This window comes from Maylandia zebra, linkage group LG3, assembly GCF_041146795.1.
Source record: "Maylandia zebra isolate NMK-2024a linkage group LG3, Mzebra_GT3a, whole genome shotgun sequence".
Lineage (NCBI taxonomy): Eukaryota > Metazoa > Chordata > Actinopteri > Cichliformes > Cichlidae > Maylandia > Maylandia zebra.
The window spans coordinates 4886795-4902288 of NC_135169.1; the positions used below are offsets into that span (position 1 = coordinate 4886795).

General features: G+C 41.7%; 1 protein-coding gene across 1 annotated transcript; it reads right to left on the reverse strand.

The window, feature by feature from the left end:
* Positions 1 to 8428: 8428 nt before the first annotated feature.
* LOC106676992 (nuclear factor 7, ovary) lies at positions 8429 to 10972 on the reverse strand. The gene is made up of 2 exons (XM_076878954.1): positions 10840 to 10972; positions 8429 to 10738 (listed from the first exon to the last, which is right to left on the reverse strand). The coding sequence occupies exon 2, from the start codon at positions 10719 to 10721 to the stop codon at positions 9336 to 9338; it is 1386 nt and encodes a 461-aa protein (XP_076735069.1). The 5' UTR covers positions 10722 to 10738; positions 10840 to 10972; the 3' UTR covers positions 8429 to 9335.
* Positions 10973 to 15494: the final 4522 nt, after the last annotated feature.

Sequence of the window (15494 nt, forward strand, 5' to 3'; positions counted from 1 at the left end):
GGCCATGGCGGAGTTTGGAGTCTGACTGTTTGAGGCTGTGGACAGGTGTCTTTTATACAGATGATGAGTTCAAACAGGTGCCATTCATACAGGTAACGAGTGGGGGACAGAAAAGTTTCTTACAGAAGACGTTACAGGTCTGTGAGAGCCAGAGATTTTCCTTGTTTGAGGTGACCAAATACTTATTTTCCACCCTGATTTACGAATAAATTCTTTACAAATCCTACCATGTGAATTCATGGATTTTTTTTTTCACATTCTGTCTCTCACAGTTGAAGTGTACCTCTGGTGCAAATTACTGACCTCTGTCATCATTTTAAGTGGGGGAACTTGCACAATCGGTGGCTGACTAAATACTTTTTTGCCCCACTGTGTGTGTGTGTGTGTGTGTGTGTGTGTGTGTGTGTGTGTGTGTGTGTGTGTGTGTATATATATATATATATATTTCCAAAGGAAAGGACGTTGCCTAATAATTATGCACACCTGATATGGGATGTTGATGTCACTGGACCACACCCCTTCTCTTTACAGAGATGTACTTCACCTAATATGCTTAATTGGTAGTAGGCTTTTGAGCCTATACAGCTTGGAATAAGACAACATGCATGAAGAGGATGATGTGGACAAAATACTCATTTGCCTAATAATTCTGCCTAAAAAGTCAAGCGTGCAGCTGCCAAGATGCCACTTGCCACCAGTTTGGCCATATTTCAGAGCTGCAACATCACTGGGGTGCCCAAAAGCACAAGGTGTGCAATACTCAGAGACATGGCCAAGGTAAGAAAGGCTGAAAGACGACCACCACTGAACAAGACACACAAGCTGAAATGTCAAGACTGGGCCAAGAAATATCTCAAGACTGGTTTTTCTAAGGCTTTATGGACTGATGAAATAAGAGTGAGTCTTGATTGGCCAGATGGATGGGCCCGTGGCTGGATTGGTAAAGGGCAGAGAGCTCCAGTCCGACTCAGACGCCAGCAAGGTGGAGGTGGAGTACTGGTTTGGGCTGGTATCATCAAAGATGAGCTTGTGGGGCCTTTTCGGGTTGAGGATGGAGTCAAGCTCAACTCCCAGTCCTACTGCCAGTTTCTGGAAGACACCTTCTTCAAGCAGTGGTACAGGAAGAAGTCTGCATCCTTCAAGAAAAACATGATTTTCATGCAGGACAATGCTCCATCACACGCGTCCAAGTACTCCACAGCGTGGCTGGCAAGAAAGGGTATAAAAGAAGAAAAACTAATGACATGGCCACCTTGTTCACCTGATCAGAACCCCATTGAGAACCTGTGGTCCATCATCAAATGTGAGATTTACAAGGAGGGAAAACAGTACACCTCTCTGAACAGTGTCTGGGAGGCTGTGGTTGCTGCTGCACGCAATGTTGATGGTGAACAGATCAAAACACTGACAGAATCCATGGATGGCAGGCTTTTGAGTGTCCTTGCAAAGAAAGGTGGCTATATTGGTCGCTGATTGGTTTTTGTTTTGTTTTTGAATGTCAGAAATGTATATTTGTGAATGTGGAGATGTTATATTGGTTTCACTGGTAAAAATAAATAATTGAAATGGGTATATATTTGTTTTTTGTTAAGTTGCCTAATAATTCTGCACAGTAATAGTCACCTGCACACACAGATATCCCCCTAAAATAGCTAAAACTAGAAACAAACTAGAAACTACTTCCAAAAACATTCAGCTTTGATATTAATGGTAAATGGTAAATGGCCTGCATTTGTATAGCGCTTTACTAGTCCCTAAGGACCCCAAAGCGCTTTACACTACATTCAGTCATTCACCCATTCACACACACATTCACACACTGGCAATGGCAAGCTACATTGTAGCCACAGCTGCCCTGGGGCGCACTGACAGAGACGAGGCTGCCGGACACTGGCGCCACCGGGCCCTCTGGCCACCACCAGTAGGCAAACATGGGGTTAGTATCTTGCCCAAGGATATTTGGCATGCAGCCAGGAGGCAGCCTGGGATCGAACCACCGACCTAATGAGTTTTTTGGGTTCATTGAGAACATGGTTGTTGTTCAATAATAAAATTATTCCTGAAAAATACAACTTGCCTAATAATTCTGCACTCCCTGTATATACACACACGCATATATATATATATATATATATATATATATATATATATATATATATATATATATATATATATATATATATATATATATATATATATATATATATATATATATATATAGTATTTTCACGACCATAAGACGCACTGTGCTAAAAGGCGCAGTCTCAGTTATGTGTGCCATTACTGTATTTAACACACACATAAGGCGCACTGGACCATAGGGCGCATACAAGTACCGTATGCGTATTTAAAAATAAAGCGGGAGCAAACCTGAGTTCGGTACCTTACTCACATTTTTATTACCAGTAATCGTCATCATCAACAACACACAAGCATACAAGTGTGCGTATTTAAAAATAAAGCAGGAGCAAAACAAAGTTTGGTACTCACATTTTTATCATCAATCAAACCCATCGAAGTCCTCATCCTCTGTGTCTGAATTGAACAGCTGCGCTAAATCTCCATCAAACATGCCAGGTTCACTTTCTTCACTGTCAGAGTCACTTTCCGCGCCGTGCGGCTCCTCGGAAATGATGCCGGCTTTTGCGAAAGCTCGAACAACAGTGCCAGCAGACATGTTAGCCCAAGCATCTACAATCCATTGGCAAATTGTGGCGTAACTCGCCCGGCGCTGGTTTCCACTCTTGGTTAAACTGTGGTCTCCATCGGTCATCCATCGCTGGATGTGTTTGTCGCCGATGTGTTTGCTGCAGTAGGAGCGGAAGATGGCCAGCTTTTCCTTATAATCCGCTGGAAGTTGCTGCGCTACCGTAGTCCTGGTCCGGAGGGAAAAAATGGCACCGTTTCATAAAAAGTGAAAGTGAAACTGCTTTTAGCCGAATGGTGACCGTCGAAACGCTTCTCCCGCTCGTTCTTTGCTCGATGATCGCCTTATGTCCGCGGAAACTCAGCTGCGTCTTCTTGACCTGCCGGAGCTTGTTTTCCAGCTTCCTCCACTTGCGAACCATCGATTCATTAATCTTAAATTCTCTCGCCGCTGCTCGATTTCCATGTTCCTCCGCGTAGCTGATGGCCTTCAGTTTAAACTGTGCTTCGTAAGCGTGTCTCTTTGCCATTTTCAGGGTTGTTAAAACAACGATGTCCTGCATAACGCACATACCTGTTCTTTTATACAGGTATGTGCAATAAAGTCAACGCACACACTTCACCCTTTAGCGTTCTCATGGTGTTCTCTACTACGTCCTCCTTACAACACACAGGGCGCACTGCGCTATAGGGCGCGCCGCACTTTTTGAAGAAAATCTAAGACTTTTAAGTGCGCCTTATGGTTGTGAAAATACGGTATATAGACACACACATATACATATATATCCGTGTGTGTGTGTATATATATATATATATATATATATATATATATATATATATATATATATATATATATATATATATACACACACAGTGCAGAATTATTAGGCAAATAATAAATAAATAAAACAAATAATGTTTCTGAAATGATGCCTCTCACTGTGGGTCAACAGAACTTCTGGCACAGGACAGCTCTAATGAAAGAAAGGATTAATCATTAATCAACTGTGTCACTATACATCAGCATTAACAGTACCTCAGTTTTTTTTTTGTCCACATCATCCTCTTCATACATGTTGTCTTACTCCAAGCTGTATAGGCTCGAAAGCCTACTACCAATTAAGCAAAAAAAAAAAAACCCCAAAAAAACCAGTAGCCTACCTCAGTTTGGTGTTTCAGAAAACTGCTGATCTCAGACCTGCACAACTTCTGTTTTAAACACTGAATGTACTCAGCTACATGAAGAGCACATGATGTTTTCTCTGACACAATTAAATAAAACCTGATTAAAGTCAAAGGTTGTTACTTGTATTTGAACTAAAAACTTGTGATCTGGAATTCTTTCACTGTTTTTTGACAATAGTGTGTTATTTATCATAAAGTAATTCAGAGTCATTCATACCAGAGTAACCAGAGAGCACAACATATATTTAACTTTCTACAGGACTTAAAGCTATTACTATAGCTTATAGCTATTACTTACCTGCACTACTGTATAGTTCTGTGCAAATAATCATTCTGTACATATATAATAATTTTTAATCCTACAACTGTTTATAACTTGCATTGTTCACATTTCTGTATAACTGTATATCTCAGATTTCTGTAGTTTTTCATATTTATATCCTGTTCTTAGCCTGTACATAGTTTGTACTCACTACAGCCTGTACATACTTATAGAATATTCTCAACATACTTCATACCGTGTACATATTACATACCATAATAGACCCATTTCTGTAATATACTTACATATCTATATTATTGCTAGTATATATTGTAATATATCTATATCATGGCTAAAGCACTTCTGGATGGATGCAAACTGCATTTCATTGCCCTGTACCTGTGCATGTGCAATGACAACAAAGTTGAATTCTATTCTATTCTATTATGTAAAAGTCCAGACCCTCTGAGGATTATCTGAGTACTTCTAACATTACACAAAGCAAAGGTCTCCATCAGTGTTCATGAAATGCTGGGTTTATCCTTCTTGTGAGGGAGCTGCTGGTGAAGATCACGAGCCCTGCTTGATCCTGGCGACGAGTTTCAGTCTTCCTGGTGTTTCTGAAATGATGCCTCTCACTGTGGGTCAACAGAACTTCTGGCACAGGACAGCTGTAATGAAAGAAATTGAAGAAGTTTTGAGAAAAAAAAAAAAATCTTGGAAATGCCCTAAATGTGAGAAGCAGATTTTGTATTTACTTTTCTTTTGCCAATCAAGATAAAGTATAATTTTCACCATACAATTACTAACCTTGTCATCTCCTGCACTGTCTGTTTTGGGCTCTGGGCTCCTCCTTCCCAGCGCTCATGAGACTGCTTTGATGCACTGTGGTATGAGGTGCTAACCTGTTGACAGTGTTGGGAAGGTTAATTTTAAAATGTATTCCACCAAAGATTATAGAAGTAATGTATTCTGAATACTTTACAACTACATGAATGTACTATTGCTGCACTTTTTGCAGCGATCTCGTGTAGAAAACTATTCAGCGCGTATATAAAACAGGTCAGCGGCTCCGAACCGTAGTAAAGGGACCTCTGGCTAATACGTCCGGTTCGTGTCGGGCTCGTAGCTGAAAACTAGCTTTACTTTGGCTATGTTCACACTGCAGGTCTTGATGCTCAATTCCGATTTTTTGATCAAATCCGATTTTTTTTGTCTGCTTGTTCACACTACAAATAAAATGTGACAGCAAATGCGCTCTAGTGTGAACACTCAAAGCGGCCCGCATGCGCAAAAGAAGATGTCACACACAACGCGCTCTGTTTGGACCCAGAGCTAACAATATTGTTTGACTAATGGCCGTTAATATAAAGACTTCGGACTTTACGTTTCCCAATTTTTGCTTTAAGTTATTTTGTTATTTACATAATAATGTAGATAACCTAATAATTACCCTTATTGCTGTTTTAGAGGAGCGGTACTTCAAAGGATAGCTGCAGATTTCTGTCAGAATCTACAGATTATACAGTACAAATAAAATGTTCACGTTTCTCCAACATTGTCTTCCCAACAGTTTCACTGACATCTACACGGGATGGCAAGTAAGCGTTCGCGATGTCTTCTCCGGCGCTGATAATTGGCGTCTGTCTTGTGTCAGTGACTTAAAAGACAGACAGTCGCTTTCTAAAACATCGGATATGTATCGGATTCAGTACCACATACGAAAGATCGGATTTGAAAATATCGGAATTGTGTTGTTCACACTGTCATACGATGATCGGATATGGGTCGCATAGGGTCAAAAAAATCGGATTTGATGCGCTTTTGCCTGCAGTGTGAACATAGCCTAGGTTGCCTGGTGGACGGACATGTGACCAACATACCACTCTTGTACCCCAATACCGTGTCTGATCACATGCCCTTCCACCAGGCAACGTAGTGCCGTACGGCACTACGCCTCGGACTGGTACCGGTTCGTGAGTCATTTGGTACCAGGCCGCGAGAGTTGAGGTTCAGGTGTGAAATGTATAGTTTTCAGGGTTTTTAGTGTTATTTTGTTATCGTTTTGATCGTTAACTCTGTTTTCCTGGGTCTTTTCACGTGTGTTATGAATAAATCTTCTTTTTTTCGGTACCGGTACTAGTTTTATTTTTAGTATTTTTTAGTATTTATTTATTTATTGTCATTGTCAAGAACAATGAAATTGCGTTTGGGGCTTCCATACAACCCAAAAAAAAAGAAGAAAATAATAAATACCCCTTAAAACCCAAGTGTACATATTTAACCCAGTGTGACTCCAATGCAATAAGACAATCCTTAGCAATAATGTTCGTAGAAATTCAGACAAAGACCTGAGAAACATGACAAAATACAACAATGCAACCCATTCAATATTATTGTACTGTGAGATATGATATCAGATATGATAGTTATCTATTTAAGAGAGAGGGGGGGGGGGCAGGAGGGGGAAGAGAATAAAGATATGATGCACCAATGCAGACCAGTTCATTGCTATTAAGAAGTTGGATATGGTTATTGTCCGTGAGAGGGGGGCAGAGAGTTCAGGAGCCTCACAGCCTGTGGATACAGGCTGTTGGCCAGTCTGGATGTTCTGGCCTGTATAGACCTGTACCTGCTCCCTGAGGGCAGCAGATGGAAAAGGTGGCGCGCAGGGTGATGTTGGTCCCGCAGGATACTGTGCACCCTCCTCAGACAGCGAGTGGGGAAGATATTACTGATCTCTGGCAGACTTGTTCCAATAATTCTGCCAGCTTCTTTCACCACCCGCTGGAGTGCTTGCTGATCGGCCTTGGTGCAGCTGGGGAACCACACTAGAAATCCATACGTCAGAACGCTGCTGATGGCACAGTTGTAGAAGTTCAACATCAGAGATCTGGGAATGTGTGCGCTCCGCAGTCTCCTCAGGTAGTAGAGGCGCTGTTGGGCCTTCCGTACAACTGAGGTGATATGGTTGCCCCAGGACAGGTCCTCGGTCACAGTTACCCCCAAGAATTTAAAACTGCTCACCCTCTCCACCGCCTCACTGCCAATGAAGAGAGGCAGATGGTTGTTATGACCCCTCTTCCGGAAATCTACAATGATCTCCTTGGTCTTTTTGGTGTTTAAGACCAAGTTATTGTCGTGGCACCATGACTTTTGTTGTATTTATCCGCGACACCTTAAAGGCCGGTCCGTGAAAAATATTGTCGGGCATAAACCGGTCCGTGGTGCAAAAAAGGTTGGAGACCGCTGCCGTACAACAGCGGAACAAACAAAACAAATCCTCTTACGATATCACAAAAATCATGGACAATCCATAGAAAAGCCGCACCTGACTAAAAGCTGCAGGGTTCAAAGCTTGTGCAAAAAGTAGCGGCTTATAGCCCAACAATTACGGTACTCAGTCTCAGGACCAGTTTCCAAACCAAGTTACTCTTATTTTCTGTTTTAACTGATAACCGTAACTTAGACAATACACAACATGAAGTGTAACATAAGGTAAATACATCTTCTTAACTCACATATGTTAGCTGACAGATTCACTGGCTCTCCACTGTAATGATATAATACTTTAAGATTTAATAAGAAAAAAGTATTAAGATTTAATACTTTAAGAGCTGTACATGTCATTCAGCAGTTAACTTAAATACAGACAGTGGCAGAAAACCCATCTTGCAATATGGCGGAGCACTATTGAAATGTAGATTGCACAGCAATGGAGTTCAGCTGAACTTCCTCAGCAAAAGCAGTCCACCATTAACCTCTACCATTACCATGAACAATGATGATGGGCTAACGGTCAGCAGTAAAACGTGTTGCCACATTTATAGAGTTCTGTGCAGTGGGCAGTTACCTTAAACAGGGGAAATAGTGGAGAGATGAAAGAAGCTCCAGCTCATCTGTATTGACTGAAGCACAAGAGGTGCAAATCCCCCTACTGGAGCCCTGAGGCATTACCAAATCAAAATACTATTCACTACATATGTGTGTGTGTGTACATACATATACATACAATTAAAAAAATTAATATACAGAGGTTAGCAGTTGGATATTGTACAAAGGAAATGGCATGGTATGGAGTGCATAATGTTGAAGTTCTGGTAAGTGAAGGTGAGGTGTCTATGAAGTGTTCAGCAGTCTGATGGCTGCTCATTCAGGACTGGATACTGGAGTACCAATGGATCAACGCAAAGTGAACCCGGACAAAACTATTACCATCATCTTGTTTTACATTCCCACTGTGTATAGCCATGAGACCAGTTTTCCCACGCTTCAATTGTGTATGTTCATGCGAAGAGGGGAGAAAAAAAAAAAAACTTCCACAGGACTCTGATGTGAAAAGATATAAACAAAAATTTATTCCACAGCTTGTAAATCTTATAGGAGTAATCAGGACTAAGTTATCCTCAAGAACAACAAAAAAAAAAAAACTACAGTAGAAGAACTGTGGCTCTGTCCTCCTCTCCTGCAGCATCTTGCCTCTGCTATACTAACTTTTTTCTCTCCCACTCCCCCCTTTAGCAACGCATGTACTCATTTGCATAAATCCACAATGCTGGGTTTTTAACTATAAACCAAGCCTTTAAGGCACACGTATTCATGGTTTTACTTAACCAATCCAACAATAATGCAATAAAAATAAATTTAGTTCAATCATATCCATGAATTTACTTATTAAATTACTAAATACACAAAATAAGTTTTACAAAAAAATATAAATACTAAAATATATTAACAATATTAACTTTGCTCATACAAACTGCATATTCCATACAGCAACACATTCAAAACAACAATGAAGACATGTCATGAAATACAAGGAATAGTTGTGTATGAAGTGTTTCAAACTTTGTGTTATGGAAAAAGAAATCCAGCTCACATTCGAGCAAGTTGGCTATTAGCTTGTTCCTAACAAGAACAAAGCTGACATTAAAATTCGTAAATCTAACTTTCCTTTAAGCTGCAGCAACCCTGGTTTTATCCTCGAACGCAAAGTCTTAAAAACTAGAAAACAAGAATCTAGGCAAAACAAGGAAAAAGCAAGGATCAGTTGAAGTCTGTATTCAGTGAGGAGATTATTTACATAACATGACCTATAGCGAGTACTGGCTTGAATAAAGTGAATGAAAGCAAAATATGAATTGTGGTTTCAACAATATGTTTAAGGAGGCAGCAGAAGGACAGCTGCAGTTTAACAGCTTCAACTCACTGACAGGAAACAACATTAGAAACATCATCATCCTCAACTCATCTGCTGCACCGACACTGACACCTTCAACGGACACACCTTCACTTCATCAGCCCAAATGTATGGAAACATCCTGTGAGTGAAAGTGTGTGTGAAGGTGTGTATGTGTGTGTTAGTATCAGGATCAGAGAACGACAGCTTTCCTCTGTTCCAGTCCAGATTCACTCTGATCCTCTGGAGCTTCTTCTGAACTGAGAGAGCAGTGGATCCAGTTGATGGTGAACATGATGAGTATGTACCTTTATATAACAATATAGTCCATAATTCAGACTGTATGATTCCCTTCCTCTGCACAGACTCTGCTAACACACCCAGTCTCCACCATGCACTGTCTCCAACATCGACATCCCAGCTGTGAGTCCCTGAGTTAAAGCCCTCAGAGCCCAGGACAGAGTAGTAAAAACCAATCCTCTCTGGATTATCAGGAAGCTGCTGTTCATCTCCTTCTACCACACTGGTCAGATCTTCAGACAAGATGAGGTTTGGATGAGCAGTGTTTGGGTCCAGAATAAGAGGAGTGTAGGAGACCACGTCCTTCATGTTGTTCCAGATGTTGAAGGTCAGGTTGCCCAGGTGTTTGGCCTGGTCTATCAGAGCTCCTGAGGGCAGCTGTGGATCATCCAGCAGGGGGCAGCGCTGGACTCTTTCCACTGCAGCCTTGTAGTTGTGCAGGAATGAGACGTCTTCAGCTCTCAGCTCCTCCTCTGTGGCTCTGACTGTGTCTGAAAGAGCTGCTATCTCTCTGCTCAGAGCCTCCATCTTCTCCTTCATCATCCCACTCTTCTGCTCCTTTTCCTCCCTCAGTGCAGCCAGCCTGGCCTCCTCTTCCTCTGCTAGAAACTGGTGAAGCTTCTTAAACTGCTCCTTAATCTGCCTCTCTGTGTGTCGGGCCTGGACCTTAATGTGTTCTGCTGTTTGATCAAACTTCACTTGAACTTCTTCACAAACCTTTAACTTCTTCTTTAAGGGCTCCAGAGTTTCCTGAAGTTCCTTCTTGTGTTGTTGTGCAGCTTCATCGATGGGTCTGAATCTGTGACTGGTGTGATTTTCTGAGTCTCTGCAGACGACACACACTGGCTGCTGATGGTCCAGACAGAAGAGTTTGAGTTTCTCAGAGTGCAGACTGCAGAGAGCCTCTGAAGCTCTCTGATCTCTCTCCTGTAAGAACGACTCACACAGGTTCTTTAAAGCTCGGTTTAAAGGTGGATCATCCTTTGAAGATATGTTCTTACAAACTGGACACTCACGTATCTGTTTTTTGATCCACCATCTATTCAGACAGTCTTTACAGAAGCTGTGGCTACATGACAGAATAACAGGATCTCTGAAGACCTCCTGACAGACCGGACAGCAGAGATCCTCCTCTGATCTGGAAGCCATTGAGTCTGTGAGTGAAGCTGAAAACAGCAGACAGGAAGTACAGTCAGTCCTGGCTCCCCTCCCTCCTCTACCACCTTCACTGAAACTTCCTTTGAGTCGTGTTTTTGCTCAAACTCACATTCAGTGTGTGGAGCGTCAGCAGCTTGAAGCAGCAGTGTTGGAGTTTTCCACTTTTCTCTCCTGTAGCTGGACTCACTCAGAGGAAGCTGCTAGTTTGGTCTGAGCTCAGTCTGATCGTCTGTGCGTCTCTCTTTACTGAGGAAGAAAAATAGTCTGTTTCCTTGTTTGTCGCATGTGAATGACGTTAGGGGCGGAACTTCATTCAACTTCCCAAACCCCATCGGCGGAGCGGGGGAAGGGGGCCGGGCGTATTGGTCTTAAGTCCGGGTTATTTTTTCAGAAGCCCGGGGTCTTTTGGAGTGTAATTTGTTTCATAGTTAGATGCCTGAATGACAACTGTATAAAACAAAAACTACACACAATATTTGAAGCACATTGCGCACAGTCGTAAACCCCCCCTGATTTTGGTACGATCCGAGCTCAGGCACGACTGAGCACAGCACTTACGTATGTGAGCGAGGGGGGAGAAGCTGCTGCGAGTTTGCTCTAGTGCAGCCGGAGGAGAGCTTAAGTTTGACCAGGTACCAAGCAAATCATCCGTACTGTACAAATAATGTAAATATGACGGTGTATCACAAAAGACTGATGTCAAACTGATCACTTTACTTTACGTTACTCGCTCTTCGAATGAACCAACAAATGACGAAATGAAAAGCCGAACAACAACAATGCTGTTTCTTTAGAGTCTTAGCTTACATGTGTGTTTCATATTTTCAGTTGTTACCCTCCACAGCTAAATAACTCACAGTTGAAACCAGATATTATCATACACTTTAGGGAAAAACAAGAGCATTTTTTTACTGTTAAACATCAGTTTAGAGTGAACTTTTCTGTTTTAGATAAATAAATATTGAAATATCTTTTGAATTAGTTAAATGTCAGAATAAAAAGAGGGAGCTGTCTATTTTAATCACTTTCATCAACTTTAGGAGTACATGTACACTAAGTTTATTGTTAATTAATAAGAAAACTCCAGACGATTCATTCTGAGCTGAAGAAGCTTCTGATAGGTTAGTAGAGTCCATGTGAGTAAACTGGTGGCACAGCTGTGGATGCATATAAGGCAAAACACAGAACCTGTTTCTTTGACATGGCAAAATCAAGAGACGTCAACCAAAACACCAGGAAAAGAATTGTGGAGCTCCATAAGTGTGGCTCAATTTTGAATACAATTTGGTGCCATTTACAATTAAGAAATACAGAGTTTCTCTCTTTACTCTTAAAGTTAACAAATATGTTTTTTATATTTATCAATAAAAAATATTTAGTCTGATTTGAGTATGTAAGAGTATGTAAATATCTGGTTTCAACTGTATATTTGATGATGTTGGTGTTTGGCTTGATTGTCAACACAAAGAGGGAGAGAGAGGAGCAGAACAGAGATGGAACAATAGCAGGTGAGACAGACATGTTGGTCAAATGGTTGTTTGCCAAAACTCATCAGAACATGGTCGTGTCCAAATTCATGGCTGCAGCCTCCTGAGGCCGCATTTGTAGACCGATTACGTCACAGCGACGCGCCGAAGGCTGTCCAAATTCGTAGACTCCTCCGAATGCAGCCGACAAATGCGTCCTCCTTTTCCCCGAATTTGAAGGATGGGTCGGGTGTGTCCTTCGTGGCCTACCATATCCCAGAATTCATAGCGCGGCCCAGCCAAACTCCAGTTTCCAACAATGGCGACCGCTACTAAGTTTCAAAATTACTCTTACTAATCTTTCTGGGTCACAAAATAAACTTTTAACATATTTTCAGGCGAGAAAGTAGCTGTGTAAACATCAAATATCTGCTCGGTTTATCAAGATATCCCATATTTGCAAAAGTGCTTCGACGTTTTCGGAGACATCTGCTACCCACCAGCTCGATAGCTAGCCGGGAGCTCGAGGGTCACTGATGTGGCCGAGAACGGCACAACTTCCAGCACATCATTTTCAGATCACCGTGGACTTTCGCTACTCAGGTTAAACGTAATATATAAGTCACTTAGACAACCTAAAAATGATATTGTTGGGCTTTTTTCAGTGTTTTGTTTGTTCGTGAGTAAATCGGTTTGGCTGAGATTAAAGTTATTAGATTAGATTAGATAAAACTTTATTAATCCCCCGGGTGGGTTCCTCCTTAGTTTTTACACAGCTGACTAAATGTCAAACAGAAAACTGATTAAACAGAAGTGTGAGACGGTCGAGAATTTACGCCAGTGTCCTGTTATATTTTAGATAGCAAGGAGCAGACGACTGAGTTTATTAAACTCCACCGAGACAGCGGTGACGCTAATCAGAAGGCTAGACCGTTTACTTCCGGCCTACCCGACCCTACCCGAGGATGCAGCCCATGAATTTGGACACGACCCATGTGTCTAGTACCTAGTGGAACTTTTTAGATACAATTTTTTACTTTCAAATTCTATATTTATTAAGTTATGCGGGCTTGTTTGCACAACAAGGCTAAATAGTTACATAGTTATAGTTATATAGTTGATACAGGTATATAGTTCTGAATCTAAATAGTGTACTTTGGTAGAATTAGAAAATTATATGGTACAAACTCATGAAGACCAACACAGAGGGATCATTAAATAATAGTGATCTTTCAGATTGGTCAGGGGAAATCAGGAAAGTGAGAGAAAGCCAAAACACAACTGCAGGAAGCAGCAGGTGGATCGTTAAGGACAGCTGAAGGAGGTTTACTAGAAGGAGCAGCAGGAGATGATTTAGGAGAGTTCCTAAATCCAAGACAAAATGTCCTCCCACAGTAGCCACTGAGCCAGTTCGGAGGTCAATCAGTAAGAGTTGGTTTTAAAAGTTGAAATGGTTGGAGTATTCTGTTGTGTGGAACTTTGCTTTCTGTTTTTCATGTTGCATTTGTGAGAAGCAAAATACAAAAAGATGGCCTCAGTCATTCAGGGTTCTGCAACTGGAAGAGGGCTTTAGATGCCTTTAAGGAGCACGAAAAGAGTTCCAGCCATTCGTCTTTTATGATCTGCTGGCACAGCTTTAAAACCACAAAAAATCAAGGTGATGTTGTTGAGCAACTTAGATCAGCAAACAAGACGACAGTATCTCCACTGGATCTTAGCTGTAACAGGTTTCCTTGGAAAACAAGGAATACCATTCTGTGGCCATGATCAGCAGGAATCCACCAGTCATAATCACTTTCTTGAGTGCATGAAGCTGCAGAAAAAAACTGATCCATTTTTGAAAAATCACAGTCCTGTCTCACATACGACCTATCTGTCTCATTTTGCACAAAATGAGATGATAACCAGATAACATGAAATAACTGGAAATATAGTTAAAGAGATGAAGGAAGCTAAGACGTACTCTGTTGTGGCTGATGAGGCTGAGATGGGCACACGGAACATCTTGCAGTTTGTGTATGTTTTGTGTCATGTAAAGACCATATCAAAGAGTGTCAGTGAAGGTTCTCAGTCATCCAGGTCATTGTAGTCAAGATAAGATAAGATAAGATAGAACTTTATTAATCCCTCGGGTGGGTTCCTCTGGGAAATTCGATTTCCAAAAAAGCACAGCACCGACAGAAGTTACAGAGTTATACACACACACATATATATAAATACAGAGACAATATAAATAAAATATACGAAGGGGATAAATAGAATAAATAGGAATAAAAATAAAAATACAAGTGAATTGCACATTTCAAGTATTGAGTCTATTGCACCGTTGACTATTTACAAAAGTATTGCACAAAAGGTATTGCACAGTGAGGTGAAGAGGCACTACAGCTTAGTTGTTCCCTCCTTTGTCCTCCTGTTTCCCCTCCCTCTCCCCTCCAGAGAGGAGTTAAACAGTCTGATGGCGTGTGGGACAAAGGAGTTTTTAAGTCTGTTAGTTCTTGTCTTTGGGAGAAGCAACCTGTCACTGAACAGACTCTTCTGATTGTTTATGGCCGTGTGCAGAGGATGCCCAGCATTGTTCATAATGTCCATCAGTTTCTTTAAGGTCCTTTTCTCTGCCACTGTCACCAGAGTGTCCAGCTTCATGCCGACCACAGAGCTAGCCCTCCTGATCAGTTTCTCCAGCCTGGATGAGTCCTTCTTTGCTGTGCTGCTCCCCCAGCACACCACAGCATAGAAAAGTACTTCAGCAACCACCGACTGGTAAAACATCCTCAGGAGCTTCCTGCAGATGTTAAAAGACCTCAGCCTCCTGAGGAAGTACAGTCGGCTTTGGGCTTTTTTATACAGGTGCTCTGTGTTGCATGACCAGTCCAGTTTATTGTCCACCCACAGCCCGAGGTACTTGTACTTGTTGACCACCTCAAAGGAGCTTGCAAAGAAAAGCGTCTGGACTTCTTTAAGTTGCTTGAAGACGTTTCATCCGAGAAGCTTCTTCAGTTCTAAGGTCAAATGGTGGAGAGTCCCAGATTTAAACCTAGTGGGAGTTTCCTCCCACAGAGGGACAAAAGGACCCCCTGATGATCCTCTAATCGCCTGAGCCAAGGTGTGAAACTGGGTGTGGGTCCCAATCAGCCAGAGTTTCGGGTGAGTTCATTGTGAAACCTGGCCCCACCTTATCATGCGAATTCCTGAGATCAGATGACCCAGGATGTGAGTGGGCATTAAGGTGTCTGGGAAGGGATCTCAAAACTGGATTATAGATGGCAGAGAGTTGGTGTCGTAAACCACCGCCTCT